This window comes from Bacillus rossius, chromosome 17, assembly GCF_032445375.1.
Source record: "Bacillus rossius redtenbacheri isolate Brsri chromosome 17, Brsri_v3, whole genome shotgun sequence".
NCBI classification, from domain to species: domain Eukaryota; kingdom Metazoa; phylum Arthropoda; class Insecta; order Phasmatodea; family Bacillidae; genus Bacillus; species Bacillus rossius.
Window position 1 is genome coordinate 27,730,505 of NC_086344.1, and position 22,380 is coordinate 27,752,884.

A 22,380-nucleotide genomic window follows, 5' to 3' on the forward strand; every position below is an offset into this window, starting at 1 on the left:
CCGACTTTTTTTCTTCATCCGATTTCTCGGTGAATCTTTTTTTTTTGCAGCCTGATGTCCCTCAGATTTAATGTGCTTTTCAAGTACATCTTTTTTTTTTCCACTCCAGACGGCGATTACATAAATTGCGCATTAAAATATTCGTATCACTTTCGTAGAACTGTTCACTTTTGTATTAATTTATGCGATCGTGAATGGAAATAACGTTTTATCCCATTTTTACCACGAGAAATAACAGTATACAACACATTCACGAAGATGCACATATTTGTAAACACACCACCTTCCACAGACTACACAAGAACGCGGCTTTCACGTGAAACACAGCCAGAAAATGGGAATTGTTAGCGCGGCGAAGCAGAGATGTCGCATTATGGCGGCCTAAAAACTTTTACTCTGCAAGATGACGGACACTCTTCCAGCTAGTTCTTCTTTGCTTTGTTTACAATCGCGAGGCACGGATGGCCATTTTTCATTCAATATTTACGAACAATAGTGTTGTGAATGACGTTACAATAAGATACTTGTGCTGAATACGCCATAAAATTATGGTTTCTTTTGATACTGAACTGAAACGAAATACAATCTGTAAATAAATTGTGTAGAGTGAAGATGAATCTACGTGTTTTACCTTGATTTCGCATTTATCTCGGAATAGTCTAGATTTCGCATTTTATAGCGGAAACAATATAATTTAGCATATTTTCGCATCTATTTCGCGAAAACGAAAAATCACCATCCCTAATGATGATTAATTAACAAAAAATATTTCTCACTGTTGAAATGAAATGTCTTTGGCCAAATACCTTTTCTCTGCCCTTTTTTGCATCTGAAACGTTTCGCGACAATCTTTCACGGGAACGCTGCATCAAAAATTCGGCCTTGAGACTCTCCTCTCGTCGCGCTCGGAGAGGTTCCGGTCGGAAAGCGGGGGGCAGCGGGCGCGTGTTGTTGTTCCAGCCTGAAGGAGCGGCCGCTGAGCCCCGTGCCCGGGGTGATGGCCCCGCACCCGGCCATCGCGTCGCAGCCCAGCCCGCAGACCACCGGCCTGGGCAGCCCCAGCATGGTGGCTGCCCCCCAGCCGCCCCAGGCCATCATCGGGCAGCAGGGCCCCGGCGTGGGGGCGGGCCAGCCGCCCATCTTCCGCAGCAGCCCGGGCCAGGTGCGTCGCTTACGCCCGGGGAGTTTTAACAAGCTCGCATGAACGGTTTAGAGGTTATTCAGATTGTCGAAAAACTAGACTTACATGTTAGGTGATTCAACAACGTATTTAATTCGTAGGACAGGCATGTTGCCTTGAGTTTTATTTTTGTGGAGTGTATGATCAATAAACTCCGCGAAAGGTAATGGAAAAGAATCTAAATAATCACACGATTTCAATATGGCGTCCAAAATTCCGGATGGCGGGCTCCACAGTAATAATTAACGATTACAGAACTCTAGCGGGTTAGAATAAACCTAGCAAACTATGAAAGCTGCCGGTTAATAATTTTCGCAGTCTTTCACGGCCATTGTCCCAAGTAGTTTGGCTTCAGGGTCGCAGCCGCGTCCTCGGCGAATAATTCACCGACGTTTCGGTTGAAATTGCAGTCGCCATCATCGGGGAGCAGTTTCCTGGTAACAAACTGCTCCCCGATGACGGTGACTGCAATGTCGACCGAAATGTCGGTGAATTATTCGCCGAGGACGCAGCTACAACCGAGAAGCCAAGCTACTTATGAAAGCTACAGCGCTGAAGTAGAGCAGACTTTGCTCACAGTCGTTTCGTTTGACCCACCCGGTTATCATTTGCGGTGGTGACGCAATGAGCGTTGGTGGGGAGCGTCGACTTGAAGTCTGTAAGAGCTGTAATTCCGAGAATAATAGACCGATTTGCATGAGTTAAACTTTAATTTGCTCGTGATTGAGTGCTGAGTGGAATAACTATAAAAGTTACCTACTTTGGTTTTTTGTTCTGTTAATCGCGAAATGAGTAAACAATACTATCAGAGAAGGGTTTGGGAGTGATGGAAAAACTTGGCCAGCCAGCGCTGAAGGAATGAAAGGGAGACAGTGTAAAGTATTGGTCTCGTGGCCTTGAAGGCTTTTAGAGCAAGGTTAAGTGGGTAGAACGAAAGGAAGATTTAGTTTTGAGTGCTGAAAGACAACTTTATATCATGTCAGTTTATTTTTTTGATAAGTTTTAAAAGTATATTGAGCCTGTGTTATTTTTGTGTAGGTTTAATTTTATTTGAAATGGTCATCCCTGCCTGCTAGTGAAAATAGGGACAAAAAAAAAGGGTTGGAATCTCTGCACAAAAACATTTTTGTTTTACCGCACGGGCAGGTGAGCACAAGAGGGTGTAGGAAGGGAAGGGGTGACTGTCCTTTTGTCAGTGTCACCTGCAATTTCCAAAGATTTACCAACCACTCACTTGTTAGTTACATGGGCCTTGAAGTGAAGTCAAAAGACGTGTGCGTGTTGGTTTTACCGGGGAAAGTATTAGCTGTTTTTTTCCCCACAGTACCTGCACCCACACCGACATTATATTTACAGTTCTCATTGTCGGTTAATGTGCTGAGAACCAAGGTGAACCGGGAATGGACCCATACTCACCTAGCCACGGTTGTTTGGTCGTGGGCCCGCAGATGGCGGGCATCCGCGGGCTGACGCCGCTGGCGTACGGCCCGGGCTCCCAGGCGGCCGTGTACCACCCGGGCATGGTGGTGGGGCGGCAGTCGGGACGCTGGCCGGCGACCCCGCAGCACCCGGCCCAGCGCAGCTACGTGCCGGCCCCGGGGGGCAACCCCCAGGGCAGCGCCCTCATCGCGCAGCTCACCCAGCCGCCCGTGCCCGCCGCCATGGCCCCGCAGTACAGTGAGTGCTGGCAAGAAACAGCCACTTACCACCCGCACCTTTTTTAAAAAAAACTCAGGTTCGAAAAAGTAGGGTGCGGGTGTTACGTGGGTCTTGGGCCATTTTTTCACGGTGACGAAATAACGCCGGCGCGACTGGAGGTTGCTGCGATAGGCAAGAGGGGTAGGGGGAAAAGGATGGGAAGGAAGCGGCAGACAGCCAAGGTCACATTCTCCACAGCGTCGTCACGCTGCAGCTCCGCCGGTTACAAACGCGCACTCCCACACGCACTGTCCTATCCTCATTTGCAAAGTACCCAGTGGTTTCACACGTGTGTTGGCTGCAAGTATTGTAATGAATCGTAAAAAGTTGTGTTCTTTCACAGTTGTGGAAAAATTAAAAATACGCAATCAGTGAAACGGAAGAAATCGGTAAACGTGCTGCTGGGCGAATATATGATGTTTACGAATCATGTGTGAGGGATTGGAGGAACAGTAAAGACAAACTGCTTTCGGCGAGTGGCGATAGACTTGCGTTCCGTGGTGCGGTAGCAAAGTTTCCGGAGATAGAGGAAAAACTCTACGACTACATACAGGACAGACGGCAATTCGGGTACGCTGTAAGCACAGAAATGTGTTCGCTAAAGGCGCTGCAAATTGCTCGTGAACTTGGCGTGGGTGAAGGCTTTAAAGCAAGTAGGAACTGGATGCGCAGGTTCATGGTAAGAAAGGGTTTGTCCATGAGGCGGTGTACTACAATCTGCCAGCGTTTACCGACAAGCTACGATGAGAAATTAATAGCATTTCAGAGTCATGTGTTAAAGCTGCGTAAGCTGTAGAATATGCCACATTTAGGCACAAGGTTTTTTTATTATGCATGTAATAAAAATTGTTTTTATTATGCGTGGCTAGGACTCGTGTGCTTTATCGTTTATTTGTTTGAACGAGGTCATTGCCCAGGGCACGATAATGGACGTGGAAGATTGTAACTGTAAACAGCTGGGAGCTGGGCAAGGTCACGCGTACTCACGGCGTGTTGTTCTCGATCGCGCGCGCCGATGCCACGTTCTGCTCGCGCGATGTTGCCACATTGCAGTTGCCTGCCTTCTGTACACTTTTAACACAGATGCCGAGGCTGTAATAAGTAGCATAGTACTTTTTTGGTAATTCTTTATGATTTGTTACTGTTTGAAAGGAAAAGAAATCACTACTAAATTATTTTTTTTTTTCCATGCAGATTTACAATAAAATCATTTTTTCCCACCATGGCATTCTAAAAATAAGGGTGCCGGTCTTACCCGGGGGCGGGTGGTACGTGGGTTTTTACGGTATTTAAAACCCTGGGAAAATTCATGTAACGTCTCCCGAAAATAGTAATCCAAGGGGATAATGTCGTCATTATTGATATCCCTAAATTTGTGTTGTCAGAAACTATTAATGAATAACATATTTTGTACTGGTATTTTTTTTTTTTGCTTTTTTTTACTTTTCATACATATTTATTATTGGTATTAGTTTTTAATAAAAAGAGAAATATAAAAGGAAAATAAAAGAAAGTGGAGAGAGAAGTAGGCCAGCGATGGAGATGGTGGGGTTTGGATTTTCATTATTATCTTTAGAAAATTAGAACATGTAAAATTATTTTCAAAAAAAAATTGCCTGGGAATATTTCCAATTTTTGGTCTAAGAAAATTGGGGAAATTTTATTACTGCCAGGTGCGGTCACTCTAAAACTGTAACTGTACCGTAAGTTTTGAAAAATTGAATTTTTTTTTACAAATTACGTCCATTTATAGTTCCATATGAAAAAATAAATGTTCAGAGACTGGTCCACTTAAATCACGAAGAAATCATCAATGAAATAGGCATGTTCTTGCAAATAGTAGTAGATCTATTTAATTTAAATTTAAATTTTGTTTATTGTAATTTAAAAAAAAAACACTCTTGACACAGAAAAAATTAGTAAGAAAATCTTTTTGAAAGGTCCTGAAATTGGTTCACCAGGTATTCGTAGACATCATGAGCCTTCACCTGCTGTGTTATTGGTTTTATCTTAATTAAGTTACTTCAGTTTAAGGTCCGTTCCTGTAATTTTGTAGTATACAGCCACTAAATGACATCTTATAGTGTTAGAAAAAAAGTGTGAGACAAGGGATTTTTTTTTATCGTGATTACTTGCGTAACGTTTTTGCAGCTTCCAAATAACACGAGGTGGAGGGTCTGAGTCAGGGCTCACTGATTTGGCTTAAACTGTGTGAGTAGAAGCAGGTGGGGGCCCCTGTCAGCGTTCTGAAGTATCTCGCCTGAGTGGTGTCTAGGAAGCGCGAAAAGGCAATTATAAAGATTTTATAAAGTAGAGTTTGAGGGATATTGTTCATATTAGCAGCATGGTGCAGTTGTCAAGCTCAATGACTGGCAATTTGCCAGCTCGATACCCAGAGCTGCCCCTTTTTTTTGTTATTTTGATTTTTTTTCTCACAATATTAAACTATTAATTACAGAACTCAAATCTATTTGAACTTTTAAATTATATAATTGGGTTAGGTTTTGAATGAAATAAACATTTATGAAAAAAAAAGCAATTAATTATATACGCTGGTTTTTAAAAATTTATTATCAGAAGAAACCGTGCCTACAAGTCAAAAGCTCATCTTTGCGTACCATTTTGGTTTTACCTAATTTGCATGCCATTATATTTTATTTTGGAGAATTTTGCTTATGTTCAGTTTCACTACACAAGCATTGCATTTTGTGTATCGTAGAAAATTGTTTTTTCGTCAGGTATGTTCATTCACGTTATTTTCTAGTGTTTTCAATTGTGGATGTGATTCTTTTGTCTACTGTTTCTCGACAATCGTGAAATAGGTAATTTTGAAAATTTGGGGTGTATTTGAAATGCTGAATAAAATTCTGGTTCGCCACTAAGCAAGTAAATTTTTTTACGCTAATTATAATAGTTGTGAAATTGAAGTGCTCAAAATTGTTGGTGTATTTTCATTTGCGTGCATGAAGTAACTTAAGTTTAGTTGCAGTGTTTTCATTGAAAATTGTTTGTTGACAACAACATTAGCACATGTACAGGTAAGGTATAATCCAGCAGTCAAATTGGGACACTGGAAAAAGTAACTTTCCGCCCAACGTTTCTGGAAAAGATGCGAAGAAAGTCAGAATCCCACCCATCTCTAGTTTTAGTATGTTTCTTAGTGCAATAATTCTTGTTTACAGTTAATTTTTTTTCCCCTTCCTATAATTGTAGACTGCAATTACTTTTTTATTAAGTTTTAATTTGTAGGGTTAGGTATAGAAAATTTTTTTTGTTTGGTTTTTTTAGGTAATTGCTGATTTGTGATGTAGTTTTGCAACAGTTGCAGTTGTTTCTTGTGTTGCTTATGACGTAAGTTTAGGTTCTTTCTTCCAACTTAGGTTTTGGTCATTTGGCTTTCTCGTGGGAGTCTTGCAGAATTTCACCAAAAGTGCAGTTTTTTTTTTTTTTTTTGCATTTTGTTTTCTGTGGCTAAGTTTTTTATTCTGACGGGACGTGATGATTATAGAACGGATACTTGAACGTGGTTTGAGGTACTGATTTATTATCAGTGTAACCTTGCCGCGTCTTGATAAGAATTTCCACAGCTGATCCCCGAGAACTAGGCATGTGTGAATTAGGGTTCAGAACGGGTAAACCCCGGTCCCGCAAGTACCGCTGATTCCTGGTACGTTTGATGTAGTAAAAGAAGAGGGAATTTAAAATTGATTCCCGGTTCTTCCGGTACTTTCGGGAGTCGGCATCGACAGCATAAAATTTAGTTTTTATTGCTCGCTAAGGTTACTTTCATTTGGTTCTGTCCTCTGGCAAGGCAATCAATGAGGGAGGGGTGAGGGGAGTTAGTCTGCTGTGCCGGGTGGGTTCTCCCCAGTCACCAGTCGGTGTTCAGACTGTGTGTGTGCTAGTGCCTGTGGTTGTTGCGCCGGTATTCTTTAAATAACATATTTTTTTTCAATTAGGTTTGTTATGAAAAGAATAAATGTTATTTTAAGTTAATATTTCAATAATTTTGCATTCGTTAAAAACCAATTACAAAACAAAACATCCACCATTGCAAGATGCTCACAAACAGTTCACATAGCTTCCATAGAGAGACAAAAGAATTTTTCTTCTCGACCAAATAAATGTAAATAAAACACATTATTGAAAGTAAATACAAGACTGAAAAATGCATTTACACAAATAGCCAACAAAGCCAAACTAGTAAAAACATATATACCAGGCTTTTTTTTTTTACATAAATTATTAAATATAAAAATTAATCAAAAGAAAACAGCTAAATAAATACAAGTATAAAAAACTAGGTCACTTTGACCTTCAACTATATAATCAGCTGATCTGTCCGAATGACGAAAACAACATTTCTTCCTTTCAAACAGAATACTAATAACAGCTGGTGGAGGTCAGGGTCTTGCAATGCCACAGCATCTCGGGTTGAACAGCTTTTGATGTGTAATGGCGTTGCTGTCCAGACCCGGGCGGCGGAGGACTGGTGAGCCAGCAGCAGCAGCAACAGCAACAGCAACAGCAGCAACAACAACAGCAGCAGCAGCAACAGCTGAGCCAGGCGGTGATGCACATGGGGCGGGTGGGGCCACAGCAGGCAGGCCCCGTTGGCATGATGGGCATGCAGCTCGGGCAACAGCAGCAGCAACAGCAGCAACAACAGCAGCAAGGTGCAGGACCCCCTCAGGCGCAGCCGAGCCCTGGTACCCCGTCCCAGCAACAGCAGCAGCAGCAGCAGCAGCAACAACAACAACAACAACAACAACAACAACAACAACAACAACAACAACAGCAGCAGCAACAACAGCAGCAACAGCAGCAGCAGCAACAGACATCAGCCGGGCCACAGCCCGGCCAACCCCAGGTTGGTTTATTTTTCTCTGTCACTTGGTCGTTTTATCGTGAGATGTCTACGTGTCAGTGAAGTAATGAAAAAGTTCCAAAATAAACTGAAACAATGCTGAAAGTCACAGAACCTTAGTTTCCATCAGCCTCTTGCATACTTGAATTTTTCTTTTATGCAACTTTTAATTTAATAGTCTCACATTAAATATAAATAGTTAAAGACTGTCTACTTAAATCATATGCAAATTATAACTGAAAAGTTTTTAGCTTTAGAATTTAAAAATTGGCAGATTTCTGCTAACAGTGAATTTATTTTGTATTATGTTTAATTTTGCTTATGACATTACCTTGTGTTATAAATATGTTGGAAGAAAAATTTACTTTAAGATCGTGCAAAATTTGTGAGATTTGTTTACTAGGTACGGTATTTACCCCAAACTTTTTGATTGTGATTTTATGAAAAGTACGTAGTTTAGTGGAAATTACAATTGAACTCATAGAAATGAAAAATTATGTAAAATAGTTAATTCTATACAGTATTTACTAGGGGCTCTTCTGGTGCCAAATTCGTCAGTAGTGATTTACGTGGCCTTTTATTAAAAGCAAGCGGCAATTAGAAAAATAGAGAGAGTTTTATGGCTTTAGTTCAAAAGCCATCGGCCAGAAATCAAAGAATTCGGCGATATCCTGATATAGAGTGGTCTGGTCTGTTGGGAGGGTGAATGAGTAGGGGGAGGGGGTGCCTTTACCGGTAGTTACAGTTAAGAGAAGCTGAGATGGAACCCAACGACCAACTCCATTTGAACTCCCCTCCTTCCTTTTTTGCCCCAAATTGTTATCATGTTTCATCTTTCAGCCTGCATCCTGCATCCCAAGGTTCAGGATGCAGAGAGCAAGAGTGGTCTATAGAAGCATAAGTGACGCAGTTTCCGGGCAGATAGTGCAGTACTACTACAGTAGTTAACTGCTTTCTGATTATGGCGACTGCAATGTCGACCGAAACATCGGTGAATTATTCGCCAAGGACACTGCTACAACCCAGAAGCCAAGCTACTTCAGACAATGACCGTGAAAGCCTGCCCACATTATTTACCATCTATTAACTTCATGAAGCTTTCAGCTTCTATTTTCTTTGTTTTCACAGACACACTTCCGCAATTCAGTAAAACTGTCTCGCAATTCACAACGAAAGTATTACGAGTCCTTAATGTCCCAATTCCTTCGCCACTTGAACATGTGTTTTCTGTGGATTACTATCAATGTATGAAATAAATTCAACAGATAGTTGTTGGCTTGGTTTAAGCAAATTTGAACATCGAGTGAACTCACCGGTGGTTGTGACACTGACAAGCGATAGCTGAGTGGAATTTCTGCCGGATGTGCGAGCGTCGGACATCCTGGCCCACGCCAACTCCCGAGGTTTGCCGTCTCGTTTGTCGCAGGCCGGGCCGCCGAACGTGAACGTGGGCTCGATGGCCGGGGGCTACCCCCGGGAGAGGCACAACATCTGGCAGGGCGTGCTCGAGTGGATAGAAAAGGCCAAGAGCCCCAACGACCCGCAGAAGCTCACGCGGCACGTCCCGTGCTCCGTGTCGGCCAACCTCAAGGACGGCGAGCCCGAGCTGTGAGTCCCTGCCGGCAGGCCCGGGAGAACACTCTCCACATCCCACTTACGTTTCACATCTTGCCAGTAATTTATTTTATTCATTTATTATACCTAGAGACCGGGAAAATTCGCGGATTCATTTCGTGATAGTCTAGAAACCAAAAACGTTTGCCTTTTTACTGCATCAGTGATTGGGCCGCAGTTTATCTGAATGATACTCGGCCAATGAGAAAACCTTTAACAAAAAAGAAGTATCGAATCACTAGCGTCCCAGTTAACAGGTGTCATGAGTCGGTAGGCAATGAGAAAATGTAAATTTTCCAGCGTGCATAGAGGATCATGCAGTATATCCTACAGGTCATTGAAAATCGCGAATTTTTCCGGTCCCTAATTATACCTTGTTTTATCGCATAATTGTCGCACGCGCATGATCGTCGCACCGTTATTTTAGGGCGTCGAAATTTGGAGGGAAAAATTCGCGCTTTCTCGTTTTTAGTCTTGCAGTCAGATTCTGAGTGCTCTGTGTAGATAGTTTCTCCGTATAAAACAATGTATTTTAAAGTTGATATCTAATGTTTATTTTGATTTACCACTTTTTTAATTAGCAGGAATACGAAAAGGTCTGATGTGTAAATTTACTTTTAAAGACATTTTCAAAATGTTATAATCTTTATACGCTTGTCTTCGTTGTTGCTGTGTACCGCTTATAAAAATGTATCCAGCGCTAGTTAGCGTCATTCATGGTTGGTAATGTTGATTCCCGTACATAGTCAAATATCGATAATAATAGCTCGCCGATTGCATGCAACGCACGCACTGTCTAGTGCCGAGTTAACTACATTTGATAGCCCGCACTCTTTTGTGGTAAGTGTGTACTACGACGATAGTTACTGTATTTAATCGCATAATGTCCGCCATCGCATAATGTCCGCCATCGCATAATGTCCGCACATTTCTTTTTAAATACTTGAAATGGAATTTTTTAAAATCCGCATAAAGTCCTCACCAGACAAAGCAACCTTGGCCACCCCTGAAAGGCACAGTAACGGAATGGAAAATTACCGGGGCTGTCAACAATGCTTTGACCTTGAGTCGTTCATTTCTCCGGAGCGGTCGCTGAGAGGGTTTTGTAGCGTGGTGAAACCGTCCGGACTCAGAAACTCTCACTCCACTGCGCAGCTGCTTGCGATGTCACGCGAGTTGCAAGGGGATGGGCTATTGTATATAGCTAGGGACCCCAGAAAATGGTAAATAAAACTGGCTCATTTCGGTGTAAAAAAATGACAAAAGCGGTGCAAAAAATCGGTGTAAAAATAAGCAAGCGGTGCTAAAAATCGGTGTAAAAATTTGGTGAGATACATTAAATTAAAATTGAAATTGGCAAACGAGGATTGTTTTGCTTCAAATTTTTTTACATTTTAATATTAAACATAAAATGCACTCAGTTGGCAAACACTAAAAAGTTTTTAGTGTTTCTAGTTTTCTTCTTGGTCTTGTCTCCTTTACAGCAATCCTGTGTTCCCCTAGCCTGTTCTATTCCATCTGTTTTTAACCAAATGTTGGCTTTTTTAAAAAATTGTGTTGTAATATTACTATGTTTGGAAATTAAAATAATGTATGGTCTGAATAAGAAGAAGAAAAGTAATTATAATTATTAATTACAGAAACAATAGTATTACAATTCATTAATTTAAGAAGAAAATGAAGTGGAGAGACTGTACAATCCATTAAATATGTAACATATTTTGAGCTGAAAACCTTGGAACAGTCAAACACTTTATCACAACAAAATATTAACATTGATCTTATTTTAAGAGTCAATATAGGTACCATAAACAAGAGAAAATACAGATAAACAAAAATTATGATTTCTTATGTACAAATTCAACACTTGATTTAAAAATAATTAATGTGTGCATTATAAAAACTTTTAACATATTGCACTACAAGTACTGCTACACTGAAATAAAATTCTCCTAGTTATGTTTCCTCCCAAAAAATTGAGTTAAAAGTATTTTCAACGTGTTTGGTTTCAAATTTGTCCGAAGGTCTGACAAAATGTGTCCGTAGGCCGAAAAAGCCCTTTCGCTATCAGCATTGGAGGGTGGTATTGCAAGAACAGACAGAGACTTTTGAACAAATTTGTTGTGCTGATCTTGCAATCCCAGCAATACGGTGGTGACATCAACATCCTTCATTTCTTTCTGAAGGTCAACTACTTGGCCTTGAAAGACTAGGTAACCTTCCAGAAACTCTTGGTCCGAGACTTCAGCAAGAATGGGAATCTTCTTGGCACTGACACACAAATCAACATCGACTGTGTTGGTTGCAATATGTCTTGGGTTGAATAATTTACTTAAACCAAAAATTATTTCTCTAGCAGGATCCTGGCTCATTAGAGAAGAAAGTTTACTGTGGCACTTCAATCCTAGGGCAACCAAGATCTCACGAACACTTTGCCTTTTAACAGCAGTGGGCAACTTGGCAATAAGGGAGCTTGTTTCTTCTCCTAGGCACCCTCTGCTTGCAAGTAGATATTGATTTTGAAGATTGGTGAGTGTACCATGGAGTTTGTGCACCAGTGCATGTCCTGACCCTTCAAATTCAGTTATGGCCTTGGTTGTGGCAGAGAAATGTTCAACCAAAAATACAGCTGAACATCTGATTACACCAATGCTCTCTTTGGACAGGTCTTTGAAGTGTGTCACAGCACTACTTCCTTCCTCCTCCTTACCAAAAAACTCCACCAAGTCGTCCAAGTAGTCGGCAACGTACTTGGCAGAAATAAACCAAGAGTTCCATCTCGTCATAACTGGACTAGGGAACAGTAGGGGTTTCTTTTCTTCTTGTGGGTATTTCTCTTTCAAGAAGGAAATGTACCGGTGTTTTCGTTTTCTCGCATTCGAGAATCCATGTTTGGTGTTGGCAATGCACTGGTTCAGTTCTACCAGTTCAGAGCTCCATAAACTTGCAACCAGGTTTAATTTATGGGCCCAGCACTGAATGTGAACCACACCAGGGGAAATTATTTCTTTCAGTGTGGAAATGCAAGAGGTCATATACCTAGCAGAGTCACTTACAATTCCCACAACATCATCATACTGTATGCCACATTGACTAAGAGTCGACAAAATAGCTCGTGTGCACTCTGAACCTGTAGCAGCCTGAAGCTCTTTAACTTCTCCCACAAATAATGTCTGCTCTGAACTGAACAACAGCACTTTTATCAACACTACAAACATGCATTTACCAGTCCTGTCAGTGGTTTCGTCGCACATGAGAATGACCTTCTGATTTTCAACACACTTCTTTATGTATTCTTGTTTCATTTCGCCTAGTTTTGGCAAATAATTTTCACGCAGTGTATTTGCCACAGGAAGATCTCCAGAACCTGGAATTTTACAAAAAGAATATTAAGTATATGTTTATACAATGAAACCCTGATTGTAAGTTCCCATTTATAACATTTTTCTGGTTACTAAGTTACATTCTCTAGTCCCAAAAACTGATTTTTGTAACAAAGCTATAGGAGGCCTACATTCACATTACTCATCCTAACTAACGTTTTATGCGGGCATGATGAACTGTAGAATTAGTTCATTGGCCAAATGGTTCTTAACTACTGCGCACACACAAAATAATAAAAAAAATTTAAAAATGAAATAAAAATACTGAACCACAGTACCTTGAACATATTTTTTTAACCAGGTCCTCATGTTTGGGTCATCTGCTTTTTCCAAAGGTATGTTTGCCCCCACCATCATTTCAACAAAGTCAATTATAAATTGTTGTTTGTTTACTACTATGTTTTTAGAAGTTTGCAAAGCAGCTCCTATAGACGTCTGTTTTGCAGTACCGGTAGTCGACGTTGCGGCCGCACATAATTTTTTTTTTTATGAGTTGCGTTAGAAACGTGTTTTAGGCATGTGTCTCGACGCATCCAGTCCACACGAACGTTGCAAAACTTACACATTATTATCTTATCCTTAACATCAAATATATAAAATCCTTCCTGCAACATCTCTCGTTCTCGATCGAAAACCGTAACTATTTTCGGCATCTTAACACAAAAATAAGCACTACTAACTAGATGCTTGGAAATTAATACCGAGTAACCGAGACGTCATAAAAAAAAACATTTATGCCGTAGTGGCACGCACACGAAAAAATATTGTGTTCGGCCAGAATGAAACTATTATGTAAGCGTAAATATTGTGTTCGCTTCTGTGCGCTAGAATTTTTGAGAACTAATACCAACTACACGAAAATTGTGTTCGTAACGCTGCTACATAGTGGCAGCGTAAATATACACGTTTGCCGCCATGTTGGAACTACAATCGATTTCGTTACGCGATATCAATACAATTGATAGTAAGATTATTTACAGTATCCGACCAATGTAAACATTCTTGGTAACGGAAATTACGTAGATTTCGCGCAAAGTTTCGTGTTTTGTGAAAAAATAGCAGATTTCGTGAAAACGGTGAAATAGTGCCCAATTTAGCGGTATTTCGTGTATTTCGCGGTTCACCATTTTCTGGGGTCCCTATATATAGCACAAGCCAGTACACGTCAACTCACACTACGTCACAAAGTAGGGGAGGTAGCGGAGAAGTGGTGGGGGTACATGCGCAAGGTTTTTTTATACACACAGGGGGCAAGGGACAGGGAGGAAGGCTCGCCGGCGCCGGCTAATGCAGACATTAGACATCTGCCCCGAACCGTCAGTGGCCATCTCAATGAAAGATTAAAAAAATATCTTTTCACGCAAAGCGTTTATTTTGTGTAGGCTGGCTGCGGCTTCTGAACGTAGGAGCGCACACGCGAGTGAGAGAAGAAAAAAAAATGTGTGGCGTCTTCCACTAATCGCTGGCACCCAATTATCTCGTCACCTGTCACATTTCTCACGTCCGCTGCGGAGGGTCGCCAGTCACCAGCGCTCTGCTAGTAAACTAATTATGAGAGAACAATTTTTTTACTCTACACAAAACGTAAAATTTTGAGGAAAAAATTTTTTTCCGGACTTCACCTCATAATGTCCGCACCCCTTTTTTTTGTCAAAAATTTAGCGAAATTACTGTGGACATTATGCAAGTAAATACGGTATGCATTAGTTATGGCTCACGTTCTGGTTATGGTTTTCCTTTTGCTATTTAAAGTTGAACAAATTGTTTTTGTTGCAGGATTGATTAATTTTGAATTGTTTGGTGTGGGGAGGGGCTCCATCCTGTTGCCAAATAAATTTTACAGGTTCACCCTCTACTAAGTGGGGAAAGAGCCATTCATTCATCACAGGTGGCGCTGAATGCTCTTAGCCAAAACTGTTTGAGTAATTATTTAGTGGTGACTTTGAACCAAAACTCTACAACGCTTACAGTTGGCACTATTAAAATTCATAACTGGGACATTCTCAAACGGACGTTGTTTGCTTCACCCGCAGGAAGGCGGACTCGTGGCCTCAGAAGCTGATAATGCAGCTGATGCCCAAGCAGCTGATAGGCAACATCGGCGGGGCGTACCTCAAGAACTCCAAGTCGGTGCTGTTCCACCCGCAGATGTGCGACGCCCTCGAGTCGCTCACCAAGGTCATGAGCTCTGGATTCGTGAGTGTCCCCCCGCGACGCGGAACTTCTCTCTTGTGTCTCTCCCGCGTGCTGTAGCCGAGGTTGAATGTGATGGTTTCTGGCTGTTTTTTTAAGGTTTAACCTTTATGCTTCAACGCCTTAAAGTAAGAGCATCTGAAGTGCTCATTTATCTTTCTGAAAAACAAACACGAGAAGTGATCATGGCGGTCGAGTCGTCAGATCACTTGCCCGACGAAAACCAGGTTCGTTACTGTCGAGGAGGTGGGTGATCTCGTGGGGTTCTTCCCATTCGACCCACCCATTCATTCTGTCGATGCTTCGTTCGAATTACATCTGCATGATGTCGTGGTCTCTAATAACGTTTATGAGCAGTTGAACCCATTCATTCATTAGTTCTGTTGTTCAATATATCATTATTCATTTAATCATTAATTTTATGATTCAATCCTATGATTCATTATAACTAGAGCTGGGCCGATCACCTATTTCGCCGATCATGCCGATGCCGATCATCTGCTGCCGATCTTGCCGATCTTCTGAGCCGATTAGAGCCTTTCAAGTACCTCTGATTACACGTTGCTTTTGATGGATCACTATAAACGGTGAAATATTCCCAGACAAAACTGATGGGTTAAGGCCAAGGTCATGTGACGTAACATCTTCCAAGGCTTACTGCGCCTTGGCAGCAGATGGATAAAAATAGTAAACTCCCCATTATTCGTGTTCATTGGGACCCGCCGATGCCCGGATAATTGAAATTCTGTAAAAAAAAAAAAAAAATAATAAACCCGGATAATCGGTTAACGATTGTTGTTGTCTCGGCTTAAAAAAAAAACACGGCACTGCCTAGCCATTAGTTCACGGTCATTTACAACAGCCGAAGAGAGAAAGATAAGATCGTGCTGACCTTGTACACATAAATTTTGGGTAGCTCCCCACCCCCCTCCACCCCTTCGACCAGCCGAATGCCAGCCAGACACGTCACTCGCCAGGCGCCTGCCGTGCTGCGTTGGCGGGCGGAAAGTAACTCAGCAGCACGTGAAACAACATTCAAACAAACGGGAGACGGGAAGCAGAAGTCAGGACATCCCCCTCAAGTTTAAAGAGTGACAAATGTGACAGCTGAAAGGGGGGGCGACACAAAGGGTCGGTACAAACAGCGTTGCAGAGTTTGGCGGCCCACGCGATGGCTTGCAGTGTTTGCCGGCCGCCGGCCCGCATGACTTTAATTTTAAGCTCTGACAATTTTAGCTTCTCTTTTTTTCTGCACTTTTAAAAAGTCCCGGATTATCAGATTCCCGTATTAGCGCGTCACGGATTAACGAGGTTCTAATGTGGGAAACAAAACTCTTCATCAACCAGGTTTTTATACAACAGAAAGTTAAGCTCTATTTCCTGCTAAACAGGATAAGAATATTAATTTCGCTAAACAAAACTTTCAATAGGCCATATTTAGCGAGAAAAAACTAAATAGATGAATTCCCGAAGAGGTAGACTAACCACGAGACTACTAGCGCCATTAATCCGTACGAATTCCGTCGCGCGACGCGCGTCACTCTTATCACTGGTGTCACATAACCAACCTAAACAACAGTCGCCATTCGCCATTGCGGTAATATTAACCGTAAATGGTAAACAAATACATAGTTTTCGGTTCGTAAATGATAAATAACTTTGCAAATAGTATAATGGAAAATTATTTTACCGAAGGTACCGTAAATATACGTGGAAATTGATACTTAGGTATGTAACTGTTCAGTGTTTATAAAACTTATGGTATTTGTTTACTTTATTGGTATATTTTTTTCGTGTGTGGTTAGTTTTAAATTATTAAATTCTATTATTTTTCGATGAATAATCAAATTTTCATCCCGAAAAGTACCGTAAACAAATATGGAAAGTTGTTAGGTATAGGTAATTATTCAATGTTATAAGTTTTCAGTAGGAGACCAATGATCGGCTCAAATAATCGGCTACGTTTTGCCGATCATTATGATCGGCAAAATAAACAAAATCGGCCGATTATTACGATCGGGGATCGGCATCGGCCCAGCTCTAATTATAACGTTCATTCTATGACTCATTCGTACTATTGTTGGGCAGTGGCATAGCCAGGATTTGTGTATGGGGGATGTTAAGATGCATGCCCCCCCTGTATTAAAGCGGGGGGGGGGGGGGGGGGGGGGGGGGTGTCCTCCCCCGGGAAAATTAGGATTTTAAGGTGTAAAATAGTGCTATTTTAGCAGTTTTCGGTACTTAAATTTAAATATTGTAATGAAGAAATTAGGCTAATTAAAGATTTGGAGCTAAGGGGGGGTGTTTGAACCCCTAACTCTTCCCCCCTGGCTATGCCCCTGTTGTTGGGTCATTTTTTAATTAATTTTCACTATCGTTTGCTATATAATTTTTTTGTTATTCATTCTCTTATCCATACTTGTAAGTTGCCGACGTGGATGAAGTGTGTAGAGTTTGAAACGGGGGGAGTCGCGTGTCTGTCTGTCCTCGGGCGAAGGCGGGCTGCGTCCACTTCACGAGCATGCCCCCCTCGGCCACGTGCGACATCAAGGTGCTGATCCTGCTGTACACGGCCGAGAAGAGGGCCTACCTGGGCTTCATCCCCAACGACCAGACGGCCTTCGTGGACCGCCTCCGCAAGGTCATCCAGAACCAGAAGATAATGCAGGCGCAGATGAAGCAGTCGCAGGTGAGGGTCCACGTCGGGTCACTGGTCGGGTCTGTTGCCTTTCCCGCCCACCGTAGTGCGGGTGGGCCTGTGCGAATGTCAGTTTTTTTTATTAAGTATTGAAATTTGAATTCAAATATCAAATTTTCTTGATTAAAAAGAAATTAGTTACTTATTACATGATGATTTAAAAGTTGTATGTTAACAAATACTTGCACTTGGTTTGCACAGTGGCAATAGTTATTGACTTAAAGAGCTATAAATACTAAAAAAAAAAGTAATGGGCAAAGGTCTGAGGTACCTTCAGAATATAATTCCAACCCAATTAACCCAATTCATATGTGAATTACTACATATAAATTAAACTTGCACATTGCACTACCAATCTAGAAAGACATAATAAAACATTTGTACTGTACAAAATGGATGATATGAGCATTAGATTTTAAAACTTTTAGAATGTAGTAAAAAAAAAAAAAAAAAAAATATTTTCAATAAAATAATGGATGCTACTTTTTGAATAAGATATGTATATGTGCCAAGTTCTCCAGTCCCTAAATTATACGTAGTTGTGTATCTGAAAAAGTTATTTGATTTAAAATATAGTGTGGAATATCGAAAGATTAATTTTGAATTTTGCGATAGTCGCAGATCCCAGGTGTGTACAACCTTTGAATATATATACTGTATAGAAGTCGCGAGTGGATAGGATTTACTCTACGTTTTTCAAAAGCGTATGATGAGCAGCTTGGGAACTTCACCGCTGCAGTGCGCTGCCGTAACGCCCTGTATCGTCTTAGTTGTTATTTACACGTTAGAGCGCAGCGCTGTCGCCCGCTGTCATTCCCGCACCCCTCATCCATCATTCACTGCAGCTCAAGTTCGTTCAACTGGAGGGGGAAGGGGTGTTTGAAGAGTTCGACACTTGTCCGCTAGGGACCACCACAAGTCGATGGTGGCGATTGCGGCGGTGAATTAACCGACTACCTCAAAACCGTATTAGAAATTTTAGCCTGGGCTGGCGACTTCTATACAGTATATATATTCAAAGGTACAACTGTGCAACTGTGTTTGTTTGCTGCGGCGGGGGCAGGGGGGCGCGGGGGGAGCCAGCCTGCCGCTGCTCCAGCAGCAGCAGCAGCAGCAGCAGCAGCAGCAGCAGCAGCAGGCGTCGCAGCAGCAGCAGGGCGGGGCGGCGGGCGGACAGCAGCCGGGCCTCATGATGTCCCAGACCAACGCCATGGCCATGGGCGGGGGCCAGATTACCCAGAACGTGGTGAACCCCGCGGCGGCGGCGGCGGCGGCCGCCCAGCAGCAGCAGGTGGTCTCCATGGGCGGGGGGCAGGGCCCCGGCAGCAACCAGGCGTCGCCCGTGCAGATGTCCGGCCTGCAGGTACGCTCGTCCGTCCCCCGGAGACCCCCGGCGTCACCTGGGCGCACGTACGGCGTGTAACAACCACGTTAATGTGACGTTCGAGTGAGCTCTTATCACGAAACACATTTAAGAATACGCTGAGTGCAGATGAGTAGTTCTGTTTCCGTATTTTGTTTTTATAAGTACAGTAGAATCCCGCTGATGCGACCCCTCACTGTTTCCGGAAAAACGGACTTATAAACAGAATGGTCGCAATAGAGAATTCAGGGTGTCACCGCATCACGTCGTCGGATACATACACGTGAATGCCGCTCGGGCAGTGTCTAGCCGAGCTCGGCGCATCCACTATCGCACGAAAAGCAGTCTCAGCTGTCATGTTATCTTACCCGCCCGCACGAAAAGCCGCTGTGGTAGCTCTACGTGTTTTTTTTTTTTTTTTTTTTTTTTACGCTGTGAAGGGACATGGAAAAGATAATTGCTTGGGCTGTCAAAATAAACATTGCTGACGGCAAGGGCGGGAGCGCATCCTGTCGGTCTGTCACTGTGATTATCTACTCCAAAAACATGTCACAGCATTTCAGGATAGCATTGTTCTTATATCTTTCGTTTATAGCCGAATGTTTTCTACCTGATCCACACAAGTTCCTTCGCCACGTTTTGAACGGAAATAACTACCAGCCGGCTAGCATAGCCGATCTCGCGTGACGCGATATCACGTAGCGCGAGTATTTATCGCAACCCATTGTTCGGGTTATGCGAGTCCGAGGTGTATAGAATAATTCCACACATTTTTTTTTGTTTATCTGCGCATGTGCGAAGTCAGCGATGTTATAGAAAAATAACCGAGAACCAAACACCTGGCGATGTCGTTAACACAGTGAACACAGCTTTGTGTGGCCAGTGACACCTGAGATGCAGCTGGCAAGATCACACTAACCAGTCGCAAGACAAAGGCACGGGACCGGGATGGCAATAGACGCGCGCGTAGATGCTAGCAGGTGATGCGCGCAGTTTACCGGTATTGGCTAGCGTGCACAGTCTAGAGGGGTGGTATCTATTTCTAGCTGTCTTTTGTATGCCTGCCTGCTTACAGTACAGCTCCCGCCAAGATAAACGTGAACACACAGCGCCCAACAAAGTGTAACAGACTTGTTTTTCAGCCGATTTTACTCAAATTTTCGACTTTCTCTGCTCAAATTTTTCACGGTTTCTGAAAAAACTGTCGTATAAAAGGAATGGACGCATCAGAGGGGGGTCGTATCGGCGGGATTATACTGTATGAAAATGGCTAAAATGTGGGTTTTCAGAATAATATTTAGGCTTAAGATTTTAAAAGCACTCAAGGGACTTGCATTACATCTTTATCTTCATTTCTCCACCATCTACTTAAATCTCATAGTTACCTTAGAGGTGTCCCGTGTTAGAAGAACCTGTAAGTGACACACGTAAAATTCTTCCTCACCAGCACAAACACACCCCTTGAGTCTCGTTTTCGAACCATCTTGGTTATATATTTATCTTGTGAGTCCGAGAACCTTCCAGCGCGGACTGGGACGATGCGTGCATGATGTCGCCAGAACGCGGAGCGGGTGATGGGAGGCCCCGGGTCGGCGCAGCAGCAGCAGCAGCAACAACAGCAGCAACAACAACAGCAGCAGCAGCAGGGGGGGCCCGCCGGGGGAAACGGGCCGATGCGCGGCGGGGCGCAGGGCATGATGGGGGGCCCGCAGCCCCGGGGCCAGTACGACTACCCGCTGGAGGCGGCCCGCCAGCAGAACCTGGCCAAGATCCAGCAGCTCCAGCAGACCCTGGAGGCCGCCCAGCAGCGGGAGCTGCAGTACAAGTCCCAGCTCGAGGTTAGCGGAGTTGCGGTGAATGTCGACCGCGAAAAACAAAATCATCCATATAGGAGTCTACGTAGACTTGTTGCTTAGTTTGTGGAACAGCTCGAGGTTAGCGTGTCCTCCCTAACACGTCCGGTTAGCAGAGTTTTGGTGAATGTAAACAGAAAAACAAAATAATTCATAAAGGAGTTTACGTAGACTTGTTTGTAAGTTTGTGAAACAGCTCGAGGTTAGCGTGTCCGCTCTAACACGTCCGGTTAGCAGAGTTGTGAATGTAAGCTGCAAAAAAAAAATCATCCATAGAGGAGTTTACGCAGATTTCTCGCTAAGTTTGTGAAAGTTATTTTTTTTTTTAATTTTTAACCCAAAGTCAAGTAATATTTATAAATGATCAACCGTTGACATGCATAATGTTTATCAGAAGGATATTTTTTTGTGAAAAAAAAAAATTCTTAGTTATTATTTATTACAATAAGATTTTTTAAGTTTAAAAGTACGTACATTGGATGCTTTATAAAAAAAATTGTAAACGACTATCTACAATATTTAGAACTTAAATATACTGGTTTTAAAATTTTTTTCTGCTTGTTAGTGGCATTCGGCCGCAAGCGAGAACTTCAGCACATATTTCGATTAAATGTTTTTATGTAAATGAATTTTGGCTAACCTTAAAATCCACGCTTCATACCACTATGAAATTGAATTTTGACTATTTCGAGTTATATTAGATAAGGGAAGGTGTTATTGCAGTTGGATGATTTTATAATTATTACAACACAAATTTGGGTCTAAAGCATTTTTGCTCTGTGGCGTATATCTTGCAACAGAGCACACTGAAAAAAATGACAAAAATTTAGATTTTTTGCTTCTGTGCAGGTATAGCCCGTTGGGGGATATTTTTCCTGTTTTACACAGAAAATTTTGTGGTATGTTACCGGGAACTTCTCCCGGAAATGTTTGACATCTGCGACGGCGAGTACGGAGTGGTGGGCGGCTTGTTGCAGATCTACAACCACATGAAGATCCAGCAGCTGCAGCAGAACTTGGAGCTGGCTCAGCAGCAGGAGATACAGTACAAGCAGCAGATGGAGGTAAGGAAGGGGCTGTTCCGTTCTCTGCCCTGTGCGACTGGCTTCCAGAGCCCTCGCTTAGCCCACGTCCCAGGGAAGCAGGCTGCAACCGAGTATTTCTTCATACCATAACAGGACTGCCACTTTTTAAGTAAATTTTTTTTTTAACTTTAGACAATTCTCTAACCATAAATTAATTTATTTTTTTTTTGGTAAAACATTGATTTTAGGTTCCCAATTGTTTTTAAAGTTATTACCTATTTCTACCTTAAGTAGCCTTGTCTTAACACCTCCTATCGTACGACATGTTCGCTTATCTGTTTTATGTCGGATAAACGATACGCTACTGTTCGTGCTTCTCAAGCAAATGGTAAACAAAAAATAAATTATCCATCATGCCGTGAGATACCAGGCGTCCTTCCCAAATAGCGAAATAAAGGGTTAAATCAAGCTTGCAGCAAAAATTGTGTACAGAACAAGCCAAATAA

The 22,380-nt window shown here is 42.3% G+C and overlaps 1 protein-coding gene across 3 annotated transcripts in view; it reads left to right on the plus strand.

Annotated features, from left to right (window-relative positions):
- Positions 1-22,380, plus strand: part of LOC134540840 (mediator of RNA polymerase II transcription subunit 25-like) — a 60,683-nt gene that overhangs the window by 27,530 nt on the left and 10,773 nt on the right. For all 3 annotated transcript variants that reach the window (XM_063383823.1, XM_063383825.1, XM_063383824.1), the window contains exons 7-15: positions 961-1,162; positions 2,629-2,857; positions 7,351-7,748; positions 9,172-9,353; positions 14,776-14,938; positions 17,433-17,624; positions 18,697-18,996; positions 20,556-20,834; positions 21,827-21,913. In XM_063383823.1, the coding sequence (XP_063239893.1) occupies positions 961-1,162; positions 2,629-2,857; positions 7,351-7,748; positions 9,172-9,353; positions 14,776-14,938; positions 17,433-17,624; positions 18,697-18,996; positions 20,556-20,834; positions 21,827-21,913 (2,032 nt within the window). The remainder of the gene's footprint in view (positions 1-960; positions 1,163-2,628; positions 2,858-7,350; positions 7,749-9,171; positions 9,354-14,775; positions 14,939-17,432; positions 17,625-18,696; positions 18,997-20,555; positions 20,835-21,826; positions 21,914-22,380) is intronic.